At 38.4% G+C, this 19,873-nt stretch overlaps 4 protein-coding genes and 1 long non-coding RNA gene across 5 annotated transcripts; 3 read left to right on the forward strand and 2 right to left on the reverse strand.

Annotated features, from left to right (window-relative positions):
• The first annotated feature begins 1,106 nt into the window (after positions 1-1,106).
• LOC115763864 (protein takeout) lies at positions 1,107-9,216 on the forward strand. Its single transcript, XM_030706640.1, has 9 exons — positions 1,107-1,223; positions 1,300-2,082; positions 2,616-3,126; positions 3,329-3,432; positions 5,526-5,644; positions 5,715-5,836; positions 8,551-8,684; positions 8,749-8,901; positions 8,968-9,216. The coding sequence occupies exons 4-9, from the start codon at positions 3,366-3,368 to the stop codon at positions 9,120-9,122; spliced, it is 750 nt and encodes a 249-aa protein (XP_030562500.1). The 5' UTR covers positions 1,107-1,223; positions 1,300-2,082; positions 2,616-3,126; positions 3,329-3,365; the 3' UTR covers positions 9,123-9,216.
• Positions 9,217-9,429: 213 nt separating this feature from the next.
• Positions 9,430-11,037, reverse strand: LOC115763689. Its single transcript, XR_004017935.1, has 3 exons — positions 10,284-11,037; positions 10,119-10,182; positions 9,430-9,526 (listed from the first exon to the last, which is right to left on the reverse strand). It is a non-coding gene; the product is annotated as an uncharacterized LOC115763689 (long non-coding RNA).
• A 94-nt stretch (positions 11,038-11,131) lies between these two features.
• On the forward strand, positions 11,132-14,747 carry LOC115763688 (protein takeout). The gene is made up of 3 exons (XM_030706370.1): positions 11,132-11,220; positions 13,800-13,896; positions 13,970-14,747. Exons 2-3 carry the CDS (start codon positions 13,827-13,829, stop codon positions 14,641-14,643), a joined length of 744 nt encoding a protein of 247 aa, XP_030562230.1. The 5' UTR covers positions 11,132-11,220; positions 13,800-13,826; the 3' UTR covers positions 14,644-14,747.
• LOC115763687 lies at positions 11,237-13,831 on the reverse strand. The gene is made up of 2 exons (XM_030706369.1): positions 13,749-13,831; positions 11,237-13,660 (listed from the first exon to the last, which is right to left on the reverse strand). The coding sequence occupies exon 2, from the start codon at positions 12,911-12,913 to the stop codon at positions 11,600-11,602; it is 1,314 nt and encodes a 437-aa protein (XP_030562229.1). The 5' UTR covers positions 12,914-13,660; positions 13,749-13,831; the 3' UTR covers positions 11,237-11,599.
• A 589-nt stretch (positions 14,748-15,336) lies between the features above and the next one.
• On the forward strand, positions 15,337-18,425 carry LOC115763716 (ubiquitin-conjugating enzyme E2-17 kDa). The gene is made up of 3 exons (XM_030706408.1): positions 15,337-15,529; positions 17,869-18,154; positions 18,219-18,425. Exons 1-3 carry the CDS (start codon positions 15,486-15,488, stop codon positions 18,342-18,344), a joined length of 456 nt encoding a protein of 151 aa, XP_030562268.1. The 5' UTR covers positions 15,337-15,485; the 3' UTR covers positions 18,345-18,425.
• Positions 18,426-19,873: the final 1,448 nt, after the last annotated feature.

Raw genomic sequence — 19,873 nt, forward strand, 5'->3', positions numbered from 1 at the left:
TAAACATTTTTGGTACGTAGGAATACATTTTACATACGACTAAATATATACATATAGACATGGGTACAGGGTATCTGATAGCGTGATCTGTCGCCTAGAGCACTCTTGTTTTCGTTTGTTTTGTATCCCCATTTGCCGAATGGCATAAATAGTAATTAAGCTATCCAATTTTCGCAATGTACTGTAAATTTGTGTCTTCAACTCGTTTAGAACAAAATGTTAATTATTATTATACATTTTTTTGTTGATATGTGTCAAAGTGCAAATCATTAACTTTGGAGATTCTCCGTTGCAATTAACGGTCTACATATGTATATATAATAGTTTGTTGAATCTGTTTAGTCACGGCTCAACAAACCCCCGCAATTGACAACTGTCCAGCAGAAAAAACCTTCCCTATAAGCAAATGACCTCAGCAGAAGTAACCACAAGAGCACCCTGACCAAAAACAAATTTAATATCTATAATTTGTAATCTTTTAACAGCATTCAACTACTTCTATTTCTGTGCCAAAGTCATGTGTGGAAAACATTAAAAAGAAGTAAGATAAAAGCTCAGATTCAATAACATACTTAAGCACAGTATAATTATATAATTTTATAAATTGCCATAACAAATTATTCTCTAAGGGTTTTTCCCAGCTGCCTATCGTAACCAGTTTTGTTCTGCGTTACATTTAGATTCTGGTATTCAGATATGTTTTTAATAAATAGATTCATCAAATATTGTATTTTGGTAAACAAATTAAACGATCAGCTCAGGGGGAGGCGCACAAGCCCAACTTTGCACTGTCTGATCTTTGACTGTCGCCAATCTCAAACTGTTTACAATGGCCGTGACAAGTGCGGAGGAGAGCAAAAGTGGGCAAGTGCCCATCCACACACAAAACTAAAGTCGATTCGAGCACATAATAAATGCGAGTTCGTGTACGAGTGCCCGCATACCAAAAACTATACGACAATAGTGAGAAATACTTAAAGAGGAGCCCCTAGAGCAAATAGCTGAATAGCTGAAATGGTACAGGAAAACATTTTTCAAGCCTTTGTCTAAAGTACTCGCATTGTTATTTAAATGATTAGACGGCTTTGTTCTAAGTGCCAATGGCTATGGCATATTAAAACAAAACATTTACCAACACTTTCAGAACAATGTTTCCAAGAAATTACCAAAAGTATCTATTTAATTATTACAAAAATATAATGGGTAAACAGGCGAGTCACTACGTGAGGCCTTAAGTGCAAATAAATAAAGAACTGGCGACAGATTATACAATTTTGTGTTCTCTCTTTTTATTTCTAGCTAGAGCTGAAAGGAAACGGGTTCCATAAAACTGGATTTTAATGGATTGCAACTAACTATTAGAAATTAAATATTTAGCTCTGGCTTTATTAGCACTTGCCAGTTTCACTATCGGTGACAACTAGTTTCTAAATGCTACTGAACTTAAAAATTAAACTTGATTACCATATAAGCAGACAGTTCTAATAAACAAGAAAGTCAAGGAAGTGTAAAATTCTAGGTCACTTGAAACGCATTTTGGCACAAATTCTTCTTGATTCTAGATTAGTATTTATACCAATATATATTCTGGCAGTTTTCTCCTGGCAATATAGACAAAGCATATAAGAATATAAGATATCGGCTGGCAACAGGAAAACTCTCAACAACATAAGATAAACAAACCACAATGAGCACTACGACCAATAAAAATGACCTTGACCGTAGCCAGCAAAACCTGTAATTCCAATTATTCGCACCCGGTCCAATATATGCAACGCGACTGTAGCTGCTGCATTGTCGGTTGCGCTCAAAAGTATGCAACAGTTTTTACAACCGGACAAAAGATTTTCGTTTTATTTTATTCACATGTTATAAGCTTTATACATCATGTTTGTTTTGTACTTTGCACAAATTTAATACAAAAGGAAAAACAATTTTATAAAATGCCAAAAATTTCGGCTATTAAAATTCACAATGCATTTTTGCATTGAATGGACATAAAGTTCTTGCAATCTCTTTTTTTCCTTTTGCAAATTGCAATTCTAAGGCCGGGGGCGTGTCAATGGAATTCGCCATAAAGAAGTATGATTGATTGCCATACACAAACTTTTGTATACTCTTGTAGGGGGTATTATAACTTGTCAGCAATTGTGTAACGCATATAAGGAGACATCTCAAATTGATTTGATATAGCAAAGATTGTCTGCCCATTTGTCTGTTTCTCTGCAAACTCGTCTCTCAGCTTTAAGGTAATCGTCCGTCTGCCATAGGAACATTGGTTCCACAAGGGTATATAATCTTTGGCATGCGAAGATAGCCATTCCTGCTTGTTATTCAATAAAAGAACCTTTTGTTGCTGTTATTGTTCGTATGCAAATCTTAAGAGCGTGAGCTAAATAGTAAATGGCAGCACTTGACCTTTCTAAAATGCAAGTTTTGAGCCATAAAAGGGCACAAATTGCCAGCTATTCATGAGGCACAAAAATAGTTTACAACTAGGAGGTGATATATCGGACTATGCTGAATGCAAGGCACGCAAGATTAAGTAGAGCTAATCCCTGCACAAATCAAGCGCATGATTCATGCCACAACTCATTACGCTGTTTTTTTTTAAGGCCAGCGACCGAAGAGCTCACGGCATGAACTTAACCTTCAAGTAGCGGTACAGCCCAGGCCCCATACACAGGCCCAGCCCAGATACAGACACGCCTGCCTAGGCAGACGCAGTTGCATGTGGCGGCAACGTCTGGTGGGTGTGGCCCCATTTTGAGGCCTTTGTTCAGCCCGTTGCACTGCCTTTGGCGCTGCTTTCGACGTGCGGGTTCATTTCTTTTGGCTGGATTTCGTTTTCGGTTAAATGGCTTGGTCCAATGCAGCGTTGGCTCATTCCTCGCTCAAGTCGCGTGAAAGTTGGACGCCAGTCAGCGCAAAGAAAGCAACCAGCCGACAGCAACAGACGACAACAACAAGCAGCTACCTTTATAAGAAAGAAATTCCTACAGCCGAGCAAGAACAAACAAAACAAAAACAAAATCAAACGCAACGAACTGGTCCGTTTTGACCCACATACTGCAAGCTGAGAGCCCAGCGCTAGAATTTCAGTATTTCGAGCGTCTAGTGAAATTTGTAAATATATATTTTCTATACGCAGAATGTTTCATTGTGATTTTTCGGCAAAACCTTAAATTCTGCTAAAACGCTTTCGCTCTTACTCATAAGAAAAACGAGTTGCCAGAAATTAGCACGTGCTAATAAATTATGAAACCAAACTAAAAGTGAAACAACGCTGATAACTATCTATTTTATTTTAACTTGTACTTTCATGCAGACCTACAAAAAACCAACAATCACAACAACCAACAGTTATGTGCCACAAATTTGGAATAATATTGCTGCTGTCCACAGTGGGCGCCATTTGGGCCCAGCAACAGCGTAAGTAATGCCAAAAAATACCTTAGAAAACTGCCAGAAATTGGGTGCTCTTTGCGTCTAACGCTTTCTATCGGATTACGACGACGCTTTCCAGTCCTTAAAGGGCGGGGCCTCCATGGCGAACACGTCGCTTTTAAATAGTCTTAAGTAGCGCTCGATTCGGTTTTAATTACCCGGCCAAAACGTGGCCACCACTTCGAAAGTTGATGATGATTTAAACGCACGCTTCCAGGAATTGCAATTTACCATATCAAAAACAAGCTCTAAGACAAGAAAAACCGGCACACCGAAAATGAAATACCCTTGTAGAACTTTGACTGCGGGCTTACATGTATATGATAGCTATATAATATATATTGGTGAGAGGCTAGAGACTAGTAAATGGAATCTTTGCAAATGATATCTATAGATACAAAGTTTTTATACCTAAACTTTATTACCTATCAATTGTTTCTGGGCAGCTACATGATACCCAACCGATCGGAAGAGAGAATTCCGACATATGCAATGTTATACGACGACAGGGGAAAAAGTTTCCATAGTTAACACAAATCAAGAATATATTATACCTTATGGGGTCGGAGATATCTCATCCTATGCGTTCCACAGGGCATTAAAAAATTCCCCAATTATGAAGTGAGTTTAAAAAGGGCTTTTGATCTCAGTTCTCAGATAATAATTTGACATGGTTGAAGTAAAAACTCTTTTTGACAGCACTTTACCGCAAGCGCTTAACAATCAAGTGCTATAAACCAAGCTATTTTTAGAAGGCCATAGAAATGTTATTGTTGAAATGAAATTGCAATAAGACGTGCCTTCCAGCTTTTATTATATAATGAGAGCAGACGAAGCTTTGAAATACTTCAACTTAGCTATAAAACGAGCCAGAGTGCCTAGTCGAGAGTAACCAACTGGCAGATACCTTGCTTCAAATGGCCATAACATAATTTTGTACCTTTTTCTAAACATGGTTAGTGCTCCCCCCCTTAAGGAAGCTAGCGATGTTTCTTTCTTGAATTACATCCCTTATTCAAGTTTAAAGACTTAAATATTACATATGAATGTTAGTAGACACCAAATTTTGGGACAAACAGGAAGATTTTCAAAGAATCAATAGTTCTCGATCTGATTGTTCTAACGAGAACCTAAATACAAAATTTGAGTTATCTAGCTCTTACAATCAACGATATTAATAAGTGGAGCTGATCAAGCGATAATTGCTTTTTCCGAAAAAGGGCAGTTAACGATTAAAATTTTCTGTAGAAGGACCTGAATTCAAAATCTTCAGCTCGTATGAGATCTATGTTTATGGAGTCGTAGTTGCCGCCATCTGTATGTTACATACATTTCCTCCGCTACAATAAAACATTTTCAAAGGGCATCGATTATAAAAACGAACAAAAGTTGTTCAAGTCCTAAGAAGCTAGCCAGATACTCCATCCAACTAAATGCAAATAGATAAAGTCGAGAAACGCTTGACGATGATGCTCGTAAGCAAACATGGTTAACATATGAAGTTAGGTAATAGTATTAGATAATAAACTAGCATTGAGCAGACTAATTTAAATACTGGGGAGCTCTGATGCTGATGCTCCAAGTGGAGGCACTCACAGTAGCAGTTGAGTTCATTCCCCCAACTTGCCAGATGGCAGCTTAGCCCTAAACGTCAATGAAACCGCCAATAAAGCTGTCACTGCAGTTTTGTTCACAGACCCAGAGCCGGGCAATAACAAGTTGATTGCTGAACATGCTCACGCCTGTAGCTGGGATTGATCTTATCCGCCCGTGTGGATCTGCACTATGTGAACTTGAACTGAACAATTCGCAAACATTGCGAGCCGTGTTGCAATTAATTTCGTTGCACTCGGATGCGCAATGCTTGAAAACTTAAACTAATATAAATGAAAAGAAAACAGAAAACGTATTCACAAAAGATAATCTGCAAAAGTGGCTATCCTAAGAGATTTGCGTGCAAAAAAGACAAAACAAAAGCGTTGAACTGGGAAATGATGCACAGTTGGCGCTGGTCACACTGTCAAATGCAATAATTATATATCTCCCTCTCTCTCTCTTTTTATCCTTCTCACTTGCAGCTTACTATCTGCAGCAATGCCCTCGCGATGAGGCAGCTATTAACGAGTGTCTACGTGATAGCGGCAACAAATTGGTGCATTATCTGCAAAAGGGCATACCCGAATTGGATATTTACGAGGTAAGGCTTTATTTGCTGTTAAATATTTTTCAAACTTCCTCTCACTATCTCTCTCTCTGCCTCGCAACAGATTGAGCCCGTGGTTATCGATGAGATCGGCATTGTGCTGGGCAGCGGCCCGGATGGCTATCGCGCCCTCTTCCGTAATATTCAGGCCTTTGGCGTTAGCAATATAACTGTTACCAATGTGCGGTAGGTATATTCAATATATTCCCACATTTGTATAGCCTAAACACGCCCCCAAAGAATTTGTACTTATCACGCTTAAAGCTGAAAAGTCGTTTTTCCGACCCAGGGGCTGAATTGCACAAAAAACTTCAATTTCATCCCAAAACGGAAATAATGTAACAAAATTCAGCTTCCCAACTCAAACGGTTTGACTGTACGTACATGCTCAATCAGCAGTGAGTCAGTCAGTCACAGTTTGATGTATTTAAGTAGCTAAGTCAAGAGTAGGGTCACACTCAACAGCGCACTTGTTTGTACTGTGATCGAGGGCATTTTGTATTTTTAGTATTGCTTTGACCCTTAATAGCCCGGTGCTTGTTTGTTACAGTCTAATACACTACTTCGCACTGGCTATAACCATTTTGTTAGGAATCTTACACAGCTTAACTGCAATTAATTCACTGTTTAACTAAACTAAATATATATATTTTAATTGTTCATTTATAACGCTCAAGCCTGTTTGGCTTTACACACATTTAAGGTACTCCAAGTTCAGTAAGGGCATTTAACAGTTGCATATCCATATATTTGAATTTGTTTTCCGTCTATTTTAGCCACAAAATAATCGTCTAGCATATGTATCCATCAATGGATAAACGCGTCGAGTTTTTTATTAATTCAATTTTTTTACGGCTTAAAAAGCCGTTTGCTGCCATTGCGAGTAAGCTGAGTCTCTTTTGTCTGTATCTATAAAGAAAACAAACTGTTGAGCACTTGCAGTTATCATTATAAACCTGCCCCAAGCTCTTAAATGCTGCTCTCTTTAGTAAGTGAGTAATCGATTTGCGTTAAACATTTGCATTTTCTGGGATTTTTCATTGGAACGTGATTGCCCCCAATGGTTTAGGCACTTCGGGCTTACATTTACCACTAATTGGAAATATATATAGCTCATAAATTTAACTTGTGGTAATTTTTACTGCAGCGTGCGTGGGTGGGCAAATTAGCAGAAACGTTGCTTGGGCAATCACAGGTTAATATTAGAATATTCAATTGTTTAACGCTAAGCAAAATATTAGTTGGAATGATTTATTAACGCCAATCACAAGCAGGAGATTAGTAAGAATCAGCTTCAAAAAGTACCAATCACATGCGAATACTTGGAATTGAAGTCATTTTCTCAGCTCTGGACAAATTCATGTAATATATTCCGTTTGGCAGCCATTATCCAAGTGTGAACCAGCCTCCGCTCGAAGATTGTGCAGCATTATGTCCTTGACCTAGCCGCGAGCAATACACAAATCAACAAATCAACTTGGCTCGAAAAGCACACGACAATTTTCCGTTAACGACAAACGACACACATCAATAAGCCAAGTGCCAAGTGCCAAGTGAACAAGAAAGAGCAGCAAAATTCGGTTTGACGAACACCAAATACTCTCGATCTGCCGTACACATAAACATATAAAATACTGGAGGACAATTTGCCAATCCTTTTTTTTTTTGTAAATTTCTTCTCGACTTTTTCTTTGCATGCTGGTTCGACGCTGAAATAACTGAACTTTCGTAATGCAAACTTCGACTTGAATAAATAAATATTTTAATCGTTGAAAATTGTATTATCTGTACACCAAAAGGAACTTTCGGTTAACAACTCCCTAAAGCTCAAAATTTTAAAGTTTGGTTTGGATAAATCTTAAGATATATATATATATGTATATGTATATATATTAATATATATATATTTATATATACTCATATATATATATATGCATATATACTGATTGAAATCCCTCTGAGTCGTTGCACATCTTTCGATAAATTTGGAATACCCTTTACAAGAATTTAACAAGAGTGTACGACGTCTTTAGAACCATTTATATAGCAAAGCATCTAAAGAGCCAAACGAGTGCCAAAGCTGACGATAGCCAAGAAAATGTGGGTCAAAGCGATTCTCTATGTCAATTTGTGTGTAGCCTCCTGCCGGCCAACCAAACAGTCAGCAGCCGGTTTCAATTAGAATTCAATTTCGATTTCGGTTTTTGGCTTGACATGGGGGGTTTCAGTTTGGCCACCGCCGGGCTGTGCTCTACACTCAGGGAAAAAACCAAGAACTTAATGTAAATATCTTTAACTGAGCATGAAATGTTTTAGTTAAAGATTTCAAAGACTTGAAATTTGTCAGTTAAAAATGCAGATTTAGAAAGAAATCTTGTTGTACTTCCATTGCTGTTAAGATCGTTTCGCTTAAGGCATTGCTTGTTAAAAGTTTTTTCGACTAAAATTCAGAACAACAAAACAACGTTTAAGAAAATGGTTTCAGTAGAAAACATATATATAGAATTCAAACCAAGATATTTGCCGTTTCCCTTACACAAATTCTTTTAAAAAGTATTTTCTACCAGGTATTTTTTCTCTTTTTTTATAAAGAACTCTTTCCTAGAATTGAGAGCTGGTTTTTTCTCTGAGTGTACAGGTTATTTGTGTAGTTTGCACCAGTTTTGTCGTCTCGAGTCTGTCAAGTGTCGCAAGTGAACCCGAAACGAAGGTCGAGGTGGAGTTAGTTGCCACAAACGAGTGCGACATTGAATTAAAATAAAAATTAGAAAAATTAAATAAAAATAAATAATGCAAATACATGAGCACATCCAGCAATGAACTTGCAGTTTTATGCCTAGCCTGAACACATATATCATCATTGTGTCATTATCACTGCCATTGTCATCCGTCACTTGCAGCTCCGACTTGGACTCGCTGCAGTTCCAGCTAACGTGCGAGATACCCCGCATACGCGTCAAGGCCCAATACCGATCCACAGGTGTGCTGATCTTGGTAAAGGCCTCCGGTGCCGGCGATTATTGGGGCGAGTACGGTGAGTTGAGTCTAACAAACTATAGCGTAAACTAATCGTGTGGTACACCCCCCTCGGCTTATAGAGGGCGTCAAGGCCAAGATCTACTTCAAGGCTATGGCCAATGAGGGCGCCGATGGACGCACATATCTGACCACGGACTCGGTCAAAATGGACTTCAATGTCAAGGATATACAAATGGGCGTTGACAACATAGCCAACGGCAACTCGGTTATACGTGAGTACACATTTTTCCAAAACGGTCCCAAAAGATATAGATCTAAAGTGGATTTTTCCACTGCAGAGGCCGCTCTCAATCTGTTCATCAACTCGAACTCCCAGGAGCTGCTCAAGGAAATGAAACCCGCGCTGCGCACCAAACTGACCCTCGTCATACGCAACTTCATGGATCGCCTGTTCGCCAAGATACCGCTGGACGAGTGGATCAACTTGAACTAGTTAAGTCCCTTCGATTTAGACGTCCGACGAGTACTATTTAGTAAGCACTAATTTATTGCAACATGACACAAATTCACCCAAAAAAAAACAAAAAAAGAAAAACAACACACACTATAATAAAATAATTATACGAAACATATTTAAGAAATGTAGTGTGGCTTATTTAACCTGGGAGTCCTATGCAGTTGCTGCTTATTTAATATCCGCCATAAAACAAAATAGCTCGGCTTATGCTTATATTATATTTATATGGCTAATTCGGTAGTAGGTAGGTGCAATTGCGGTTTAACCGTTGACTTACCATTATCATTAGATCGCACAGTAATGGGAGGGTCGACATGCTAATTGAAGGTCTCGACAATATGAATGAATGAATGAAAAACTATGGAGAAATTTTAAACAATCTGAAAATAAAGAAACAAAATGATGTGCGGCATTTAAATAATTTTTAATGGCAAAAAAATGTTTAAAAAAAAAATACATATGCACATGATTTAAATTTCATTTTTGTTCAAAGTAATTTGGACTTTTGAATTTAAAATCTTTTCAATATTTTTTTAAATATGTTTTTTCTTTCTTTGTTCACTTTCTTGGGATAAAGTTAGCCACTATACTTTATTCAAAAATCATCATTTCCATTGAAATGTATTCCTGAGCGAATAAAAACAAAACTCAACCCACAATCATTAATTTTAAAAGTATTTAAATGAAATGATATGAAAAATCATTTAAGAAAAAATCGATATTAATTTCTATACAAAACAAGACCATGAATAAAATTTCCGTTCTTTTAAAATAAATTTTTTTTTTTTAAATAATAATTTTTAACAATGTTATTTTTGCTACTGTACTTTATACAAAAGTCATAATTCCCAAACTCAGCCCATAATCATTAATTTAAAAAGTATTTAAATGCTTAAAAATAATGATTATAGCTTAAGCATTATAAAAAAAAAATGAAAATTAATCATTAAAAATTAAAAATAAAAAACTTACTACGATTATGGTCCCCAGAGCCCGAGCTGTGGCATATAGATAAACGATGAGGGCATACTACAAACTAAATGTGGTACCAATTGAAGAAAGTAAAATAATGCTCCTTTTTAAAAATTCGTATTCTTTTCGAGAAACTAAATTTGTATGAGCCATAAGAAAACTTACTATTATTTATATGCGAATGTCGTGGAAAACAGTGTTAACGTTTCTTTCTTAATCCCAGCGTAATCGATTTTAGCGGCTCGTGTTTGAATTACTCAGATCGAAGGTCTGAACAGATTTCCTTTAACGTTTACATTAGTATAAGCGAATTATAACTCGTCCACTTGCGTGTGGGCGAACAATTTTTTTGTTCTGTTTTTTAGCCATAACAGTCTCAACTCCGCGGGACGCCCATCAGTTGTCGCAGTGAACCATGTCAGCCGTCTGGTCATAGCCTCGCCTTCCAGAGAAGCTTCAGAGAAATTACATAAAATTCAGTTGACAGGCGATGCAAATTTAAAAACGAAAACCCAGCAGGTTGTCAACACGAGTTGATCGGCCCCCTGTTGAAAGATCTTCTAATTGCGCAACTGCACGCTCGGCCCAAAGTGCGTTCTAGAAAGCCTAAAACAAAAACAATCTATTAAATGGCATACTGGGTTATCACTTACCAAAAGGGGGGCTATTCGCGGTATTAACTGAAAATCCATATTGCAGTTTATTTTTATTTTTTATTTTTCCTTTTAGGCGGGTTATTGCCAGTTAGCAGAAACAAACACAGAGACACATTTGTGTGAACGCGATCATTAAGATTATTATTATGATTAACCCGCAGCCGCTTAACATCTCGTTCTCACTATTAACCCCCAGCGTTTGTCTGGCACCGTATCTCCCTTGGCCCCGGGCATTCTCAACGTGTTTTGGGGTTCTACGTTTGCCCAGTTCTGAGCTCGCCAGCGACGCTCATGTAAATCGAAGCGTCAATTTTCGCTATAAAACGCGAACGACTCAACAATTTTGCATTCAGTACGATCTGTAGACGGGTTACTATAACTACAAACACAAACCACTCTAGTCGAGCAGATAAAACGGTCTACACGAAAACAAATTTACGAAAAACGTTAGTAAAAAGTGCTTAAAATATAAATTTTACAACTTAACTTACTTTAACAAACTTATTTACACTCCTGAAAAGATCTGGAGGCAAAAAAAAGAACATTAAATTAAAAATCTATAAAAAAGTTAGTGCGATTCCTGAGAAACACATATGTTAAAAAAAGAAGAAACTATAATTACTTGAAAACATTCCCGGTTTTTGTTTGATATCGTGAACAAATTACAATAATTCACAAGTTGAATAAAAGGGTGTAGCCAGCAGTTAGGTTTTCAGGCTTCATTTATTTAACTTTCATGTGTCTAGGGTTTCCATAATAATGTGTTCTGTGGAATGGTCGCAGTTGGCCTCGGTTAGGCCTGGGTTGGTTGCAGGTGGTTACCTACTAGACGCTGTGAGGACTGCCGCCACAGTCCGACTCTGATGATAAGTAGCCGCTAATGTCCTCATTTAAAAAGTTGTCCCTGGCTTCCATTTCATCATCGCTGGGCGGATCGACAGCCGCTGCAAATGCTTCCAGGTTCGAGAGCGCTTCGCAGGGTGTTCTGTAGTACTTCATATGGATCTTATTGAACCCATAGCTCAATTGGCCATCGCACCTGGTTAGGTATAAGATTGATTCGTGACTGATTTGAAATATCACCTCCATGGCAGCCTCCCTGAATCTGACTGCTTTGATGACCTTCCAGTCAGTTGTCGGTAGTTCTGGGTTGAACGTGGTCATCAGCTCCAGAATGTCCCTGGACTCTGAGGGTGTCTCGGGTAGCCAAGCAGTTGCCCAAGGACGCGACGGTATGTCCTGCACATCAATCACCTCCAACTGAGCGCCTGGGTATACTTCGCCAATCTTGGTAATAGCCTCTTTGTAAAGAAGGGCAGATCTATCATTGTCGCAGGCAATTAGCTTGGTGGTTCCTTGAAACCACCCGATATCTGTACACGATGGCGGCAGACCTGGGTTATTCCGCAATACTTCCAGTGCAACGGAAGCCATCGAGGCCTGAATCCAACCCCATTGGTTTCGAGGGATCTTACCATCTGGGTGGCTGTTGTCGATGACGCCGATTATTTTGCGTCCTCTTGCAACTTTTACAAATTGTCTCAAGGGGGTTTCATGCGTCCGGACGCGATTCGAAGCGGAAGGCTCAACTTGCTGTTGGGTGCCGATCTGATCATCTGCATCCAATGAATCGAATCTGGGTGGCTCTTCTTGTGCGTGGAGTCGTTTCGGCGAAGTATTTTTAACTTCCACAAACAAAGTCTCCACCAGGGGCTCGACATATGCTGGCTCATCATGCTGGTTCGTAAAGCCGCATTCAAAGTTTGGAAGCACAGCTCTTGCCCAAGCGATATCCTCTTGAATTTTCAGATAATCTTCTCTCGACGAAGCCTGATCTTCCGTAATCGGTGCAATTGCATTACGCTTTAATATGCGCTTGGCCTTGGATTCATCAAATTTGGTGGCTTTTGATGGGTCGGGCCTTGAAAAATTAGCTGGTCTTCGGCTTACAATCGGGTTCCCGCCGGGTTGGCCAGGCATTGTTGGTGCTTGCCTGATGCCCGATGATTTGCTAGAGCCAGCTGAGCGGTTGCTCATGCTCCAATGAGCTCCTCTTCCCTTGGCGAAACTGGTAGTTTCTCTCGGTCGTTTATTGGGAGGACCGTACTCCCGTTTTTGGGTTTGTTTAGTTGATTTCATCTTGTTTTGTTCCCACGAGTGGCGGAGATTAGAATCAGTCGACTCGGGCAGAGATCCGCAGTACCCGAGCAAGGCTACATAGAACAGGCGGTCGCCACTTGCCTGAGCTCTCCGTTCGAGACTGGGCTAGTTTTGTTGAACCTGGGCCCCCCAGCCAGGCTGACTCTCGGCACGGGTCGACTGACACCTTAGTCCAGCCCAGGAGTGAGTGTGGGTGTGTATGTGTGAAGCTATGCTTTTGAAGGCGGCAACACAAGCGCCTTGCCAATGCCATGGTTACTGCCACGCATCCGCTGGTTGTCCGGGACTGCTTATTTGCGGTTGGTCGTGCTTATTCGCAGCTAACCTCCGGTAGAAGGCCGTTCGCTATCCGCAACCTGCGACCCGTCTGGCGGCCCCAGCTAGGCCCCTGTCGAGCCCAACTCACTAGCTCTTCAGACCAGACACTCTGTACTTAATTTTTATTGACAATAATCAACAATGTCAGTATATTATTAGTCGCTAGGAAGAAATCTAAACAAGAGCAGCCTTTCGTATGCAAATTGCGACGCCAAAATACCTACTACTTATTGGCTGGCAAAGCTGTAATCATAACGTCTATAATCAGCAGCGACTTGTGGATGATTATATTAATTGCATTGTTGGGCGGCTGCAGTTAAGTGCTGGCTAGTGGCTAGTACATGCGTCTACAGCCAATAAAATTGTCATCCATTAGTAAACCAACTTTGTTGCTGTGACGTCAATAAACTTAGGAGTAATGAACATGAATTAGCAAAAGCTATAATGATTGGACTTCAGCAAAGCCTTAAGCTGAAGTCGAAGTTGTTAAGCTTACTTGATATTTTACCCCCAAGCTCATCATCCCTATGCAACTCTCTCTTTGAAGGTTACTTAAATCAAGCCCAAGTTTAAAATGGAATCCAGATTAATTGCAGCCACCCTTCTGCTCTGCTGCTTTGGCTACGCCTGTGCAGGAAACATGCGTGAGTAAACTAAACTGGCTGTATAAACTTCACATACTTACCAGATTTTACACGTTATCTCTTCTTTATTTAGCTGACTATATCAAGATTTGTCATCGCAACGATCCCGAGCTTTCCAAGTGCGTGAAGCAGAGTGTGCACAATTTGCGTCCATACTTGGGTAAGGGCATCAAGGAGATCAATGTGCCCGCTTTGGAGCCACTCTACATTGGTGATCTGAACATACTCGAGGGCGGCAGCAGCGGCATTACAGTCAAGGCCAAAAAATTGAACATCTATGGTGCGTCAAACTTTGAGATAACCAAAATGCGCGCCTCCACACAGAACAGACGCTTTGATTTCGAGCTGCTTTTACCGCTGCTGCAGGGCGAGGGCCAATATGATATTAATGGCAATATATTAGCACTGCCCATCAAAGGCAATGGGCCCTTTGTCGGTAACTTCACCAATTTTGTGGCTTATGTGCGCATCACATACGACGTTAGGAACGTCAACGACATTGACTACTTTGAGGTGAAGGAATTTGCTTTGAAGATACGCACTGGTAAAGGGCGTCTGCGTCTGGAGAATCTCTTCAATGGCGACAAGGTGTTGGGCGATGTTATAAATCAGACGATCAATGAGAATTTTGAGCTCTTCACGAATGAGGTGATAGCACCTATAGCTCGCGCACTAGAGGTTAAGTTCCTGGCGATTGCCACCAAAATCCTGGAGAATTTTACCTACAATGAACTGTTTCCAGTTTAATTAAATTATATACTTAATGTTCTATATGCTATTGCTTGTGATACATTTAATTTCTCTATATTAGTTCTAATATAATTCATAAATAAACTTTAATGGAACACAAAACGATTTCTTCTCAATTTGACACTTTGAAATAATATATATACACTGCCATTGTCTGGCTGAACTACTTACCTTTATCACACGTTATTATTTTGCAGTTAAAATTGATGTTTTCACGCAAAATTTAAATTTGTCCATTACTTTTTGCGCGTTTTCTTCTTTTGCCGCAACATTTTTGTCTGCATTTCGTTTTGTTTTCATATTCAGGGAAATGTTATAAAGGAAATAATAGCAGTGTGCATAACATTTGTATTGACGGGACTGTTATTAACAGCAAGTTAGAAAAAAAATTTTCTAGAAAAAAATCATCGAAATAAAAATTAATGGAAATTTGTATAAAATATAAAATATAAAGGTTTTAATTAACAACACCTATATACAGTTAATTCGCCAAATTGCTATTAAGATATAATTTCATATTTTAAGGGGAAAACAGACTGCTTGAATAAAGTTAACTGAGAATTGTGGAGTCACTGTTAATTAAAGGAGTGCGGCTGCTAAGTGGACAGTCTGTTGTGTTATCGTAACGCGATAGCGTTAAGTTGGCAGCCCGTTAAGATATCGAGTATCGAGCATTATATCGTTGGGTATGTGCGAAGTATCGATACATTTTCTTACGCTGCTCAGTGCCCTCAATTAAAAATAAAATTACAAAATTTCACTGTTTCTGTTTATAAAAAATCGCATTGCGTAAACGTTATAGTTTACATTTAACACAAGTGGTAGTAACGTTGTAGAACATGTCAACACCCGCACGCAGACGTCTTATGAGAGATTTTAAAAGGTAAGAAAAGTACACACACTTCGACAATTGTCGTGGTATGAAATGGAGAAACGGGGCGACATATATATGTATGTACATACACATACGTTGTATGTATATATACCCGTGGAAAAGTTTGCGCAGCTAAAATACAAATCGTATATGTGTGTATGTGACCTGCGTACCAGTTTGGTGTGTGTGTGTATGTTTGTACGTTGCCTTTTTTTCGCTGCTTTTTATTTGGTGATACTACTACAGCAACAACAAAAAGAGTGCTGCTTATGCTGCCTGCGTCTTTGACACTTGACTTTGAAGCATAGCACAAAACGAAATCACAAGTAAACCAAATCTGCGCAAAAAGAGCAAAAAACAATCGCAAAGCGTAATGTACAAAAATTCTTTTTCCGTTTGTGCAATTGCGTCGCAGACAAAACATCAAATAGCAGCTGCAAGAACAATAAAAACACCGAAAATTGCCAAACAGAGCAGAAAGAACGAGAGCAGCAATAATCAAATTGTTGCTCTTCTTCGGCCCGCTTGCCTTAAAACAAAAGTCATCATCCTGATTTCCTCTACTGCCATATTTCGTCACTCACAACCTTGTTGACTCATACTCTGCAGCAGAGCAGCGCAGGCGGGCAGAGCAGCACAGCGTCTTATTGGAATTTCATTCAGCGTTGTGTTTGTTCTTGTTGTTGTTATATTGTGTCATTCAATTTCGTTGGTTGGTTAAATTTTTGCAAATTTTACCTGCCAATTTATAAAGTGATTGCATAAAGAGCTTAACGGGTGGGTAGGAGTGCAGAGATTTAAGGGTTTCTCCTCCTTAGAGTAAATGTCAAGGCTACGTCAAGGCAGCAGGAATTAAGACCCCACATGGTAGAGATGCGCGCGTGAGGGACTTTTTTTCGTACGACACTAGCACGCACGACTTGTTTGAATTTTTAAATTATATATATATTATATATCAAAATGCGTTGAAAAACAATGATCTAATAATCATGTTGATATTTAAAATAAGATAATTAATGAAATATTTAACAATTTTAGAAAAATTCCTTATGTGTAATTAAACTATTCATACACAAACCATTATTCGTTAAAAAATATATCCAAACGCGTCCATCTCTACTGCCCAGCACCACCCACCGCAATATCCGTATATTTATCATTCTTCATTGGTTATCGCTTTAGCTAGTTTCTTTGTTTATTTTTTTTTTCATATTATATTTTGTATTTGTTGTTGTTGTTTAATCGATGATTTCATTTTGGAGCTCTGTCATATGTATTGATTTAGCCGATTAAAGGGCGCGGTTGGTCGATGCTGCTTTTGCTGCTGCTGCTGCTGCTTTCTCTTCTTCTTCTACAGCGTGTGGCTGTTGCACATACTTACAACATGTGTGTCGGTGTATGCTTGACCTAAATAGTGTCTAGTGTCTGCTGCGATGCCCCTGGGAACCAGTGCATAGCGTGTGGGGACTCGAAACTTGCCAATTGGCTGTTGATCTGGTTTAAGAAATGCAATTTTCTTGGTAATTTCAACAATTTGCGCAATGCTCTTTTGTCTGCTTTTCCAAATACATAAAAATCAAATTTGATTTTTTGTATTTATTAGCGCATGGCGCTCATTGAACTCGTCAACGGTAATTGTAAACAGTCGCCGCAGTCAAGAGGAAATATCTTAAAAACATGACTCGACACTTCTTGCATGAGTAGCTACGCAGATACTATATATATATATATACATATATATATTAGATATTTAGTCAGCGATATGCATATATGATTGTACATTGCTTTGTTGCCTGTTTTGTTTTGCTTTGCTTTGCAAAAGGATTTGCGATATCGAGCATCAAATACCTAAGCACAGTCATAAAAAATAATCAATTTTAAAGCATAAACCATCACGTATCTGTTGACTTTGGTTAAGACTAATATTCTGGAGTAGGCATCAGAATGTATTAACTATACTACTGTCTCTAGTACCGAGAAATGCCCACAATATGGTATTTCGTTATTAATTTGATAAGCAATATGTCGAAAATCGTCTCTCACCTATTTCGCCCACTTTTCATATGTGAAAAAAGAAAAGCCTCTAAAGGAGGCTATGTGCTAAAGGGTCCTGATTCGGACGACACTGATTCCCATATATGTATATGCCCGTAGAAAAAGAACCCGATCTTAACCAAGGTTCATTAAAATGTAATTATGTTTTTGAACAGAAGTTCATTTAGAAAGTGAGACGAGAGAAAAGATCTGACAGATCAAACGTATATATACTTACCGGAGTCGACATAGGAATATTTTATATTTATCCCATGGAATATACCACTAACTTGTTAAATATTATACGCTTGCAGACTTCAGGAGGACCCACCAACGGGTGTTTCGGGTGCGCCAACAGATAATAATATTATGATATGGAATGCTGTGATTTTTGGTCCACACGATACACCGTTCGAGGATGGTACCTTTAAGTTAACCATAGAATTTACGGAAGAATATCCAAATAAACCGCCAACAGTTCGATTCGTATCGAAAGTATTTCATCCAAATGTTTATGCAGATGGTGGCATATGCTTGGATATATTGCAGAATCGCTGGAGCCCCACATATGATGTGTCAGCTATATTAACATCTATACAGGTGGGTAATCATGCCCTTAATTTCTACGCCTACGGATTTTACTAATTCACATCTGATTTTCTAGTCACTGCTGAGCGATCCCAATCCCAATTCACCGGCTAACTCTACCGCCGCCCAGCTTTACAAAGAGAATCGTCGCGAGTATGAGAAGCGTGTGAAAGCCTGCGTGGAGCAAAGTTTCATCGATTAGCCATGCGCCCACTTCAACACCAACAACAAAAACAACAACTGCAACAACAGAAGCAACAGCAGCAGCGACTTGCAGCTACAAACTTCAACAACAACAACAAAAACAGCATGCAATAATATAAACAAGTTTAAATTAAATAATATCAGATATATTTATAATAGTTATAACGCTATAAAATTGTAACAGCGCCTAAAGCCAACACACACACAAACACACGCACACACTCATACACACGTAAACACACATTTATATATATATATATAGACCCGCAAAACAGGGCGGTTTATATTTTCGGCAAAATGTTTTAATTGTAGACAGACACACACACGACAACAAAGATCAACATTAACAAGAACAGCAACAGCAACAACCCACTGAAGCAGCAACAAAAAACAAATTAATTAAGCCGCAACAACTTCAGATATTTAAATATCTCCTCAGCCTCTCATAAGCTAACAATAATAATAGTAATAATAACATCAACAATTTAATGTTATAATTCAAATAGCAGCAGAAAACGTTATTAAGAATAATAATAAAAAAAAATTATAAAAACAAAAACAAACTATTTAAACAATTGCCTAAATTACTTAATTTCTTAGTTTAAATGTCGCCAGTAAAACCTATGCTATCAACAAATTAACTCAACAAAAAAAAGAAAAACAGAATTTTCAGAACATAATCCTTTTGATGTATGTATATGATAAGATATCGAGGAGATAAAAGAAAACCGAACAATAGAATCAGAAATGCGTATTTCAATTAAAATTGCCTTGATTTAAGTGAGAAACAAAGATGATATAACTAATAGCAATATAATCAGCTAATTTAATTCGCAAGCTGCCTAGTGGAACATTGCATTAAAGAACTATTCGCCAGTGAGCGTTATGCAAATCTTAATATGTAATATGATGATTATTCGCACAAGCTACCTAAATTGGTTAATAAGTTATTGGCATGAACAAGAAACAAAACAAAGTTGTGAAATTTACCGAGTACTAAACTAAAATTACAATTAAAATTGAATGTTAGTTGTTAGCATGCAAATTAAATAAACAAAAAAAACTTTAAGATCGGATATATAGATGATATGCTAAACAGTGACAACGCCATCAATGTAGTTTCTTCAAACTATATCTTCTTATGCGTAAAAAACTGCGGCCTCTGTCCAGTGACCAAAACAAAACAAAACTAACCTATGTGTAAATCCACGTGTTGTTAATCTATTTCGATTAAGTTTGTATGCTTCGAATAGGGCCCATTTCGATGGGTGTCCATTTAAGTTACAACAACCCTCACACACTCCTACAAGCACACACAAACACACCCCCCAATATGCATAGTAATTAGATTCTAAAACACCTCATAACTGCCATTTGCCACGCTAATTCGTAACACTTTGATATACTTGCTAGCGTCTGGGCCAGGGTGAATTATCCATTATTTAGTTCTAGTTTTAAGCGTATACTTACAATCGATTGTTTGATTTCAAATTGCTGTTCCTTTTGCTAAGACCCTCTATCTTGGCA

Source organism: Drosophila novamexicana, unplaced genomic scaffold (assembly GCF_003285875.2).
Source record: "Drosophila novamexicana strain 15010-1031.04,08,12 unplaced genomic scaffold, DnovRS2.1 tig00000770-arrow-pilon, whole genome shotgun sequence".
Taxonomy (NCBI): Eukaryota; Metazoa; Arthropoda; class Insecta; order Diptera; family Drosophilidae; genus Drosophila; species Drosophila novamexicana.

Excerpts from the sequence above, each read along its gene's own strand:
- LOC115763688 (XM_030706370.1), top strand. The coding sequence starts at position 13,827 with ATGGAATCCAGATTAATTGCAGCCACCCTTCTGCTCTGCTGCTTTGGC. Across the intron at positions 13,897-13,969 it reads CGCCTGTGCAGGAAACATGC|CTGACTATATCAAGATTTGT; the intron begins GTGAGTAAACTA and ends TTCTTTATTTAG.
- LOC115763716 (XM_030706408.1), top strand. The coding sequence starts at position 15,486 with ATGTCAACACCCGCACGCAGACGTCTTATGAGAGATTTTAAAAG. Across the intron at positions 15,530-17,868 it reads CTTATGAGAGATTTTAAAAG|ACTTCAGGAGGACCCACCAA; the intron begins GTAAGAAAAGTA and ends ATACGCTTGCAG. Across the intron at positions 18,155-18,218 it reads CTATATTAACATCTATACAG|TCACTGCTGAGCGATCCCAA; the intron begins GTGGGTAATCAT and ends CTGATTTTCTAG.
- LOC115763687 (XM_030706369.1), bottom strand. The coding sequence starts at position 12,913 with ATGAAATCAACTAAACAAACCCAAAAACGGGAGTACGGTCCTCCCAAT.
- LOC115763864 (XM_030706640.1), top strand. The coding sequence starts at position 3,366 with ATGTGCCACAAATTTGGAATAATATTGCTGCTGTCCACAGTGGGCGCC. Across the intron at positions 5,837-8,550 it reads ATAACTGTTACCAATGTGCG|CTCCGACTTGGACTCGCTGC; the intron begins GTAGGTATATTC and ends CGTCACTTGCAG. Across the intron at positions 8,685-8,748 it reads CGATTATTGGGGCGAGTACG|AGGGCGTCAAGGCCAAGATC; the intron begins GTGAGTTGAGTC and ends CTCGGCTTATAG.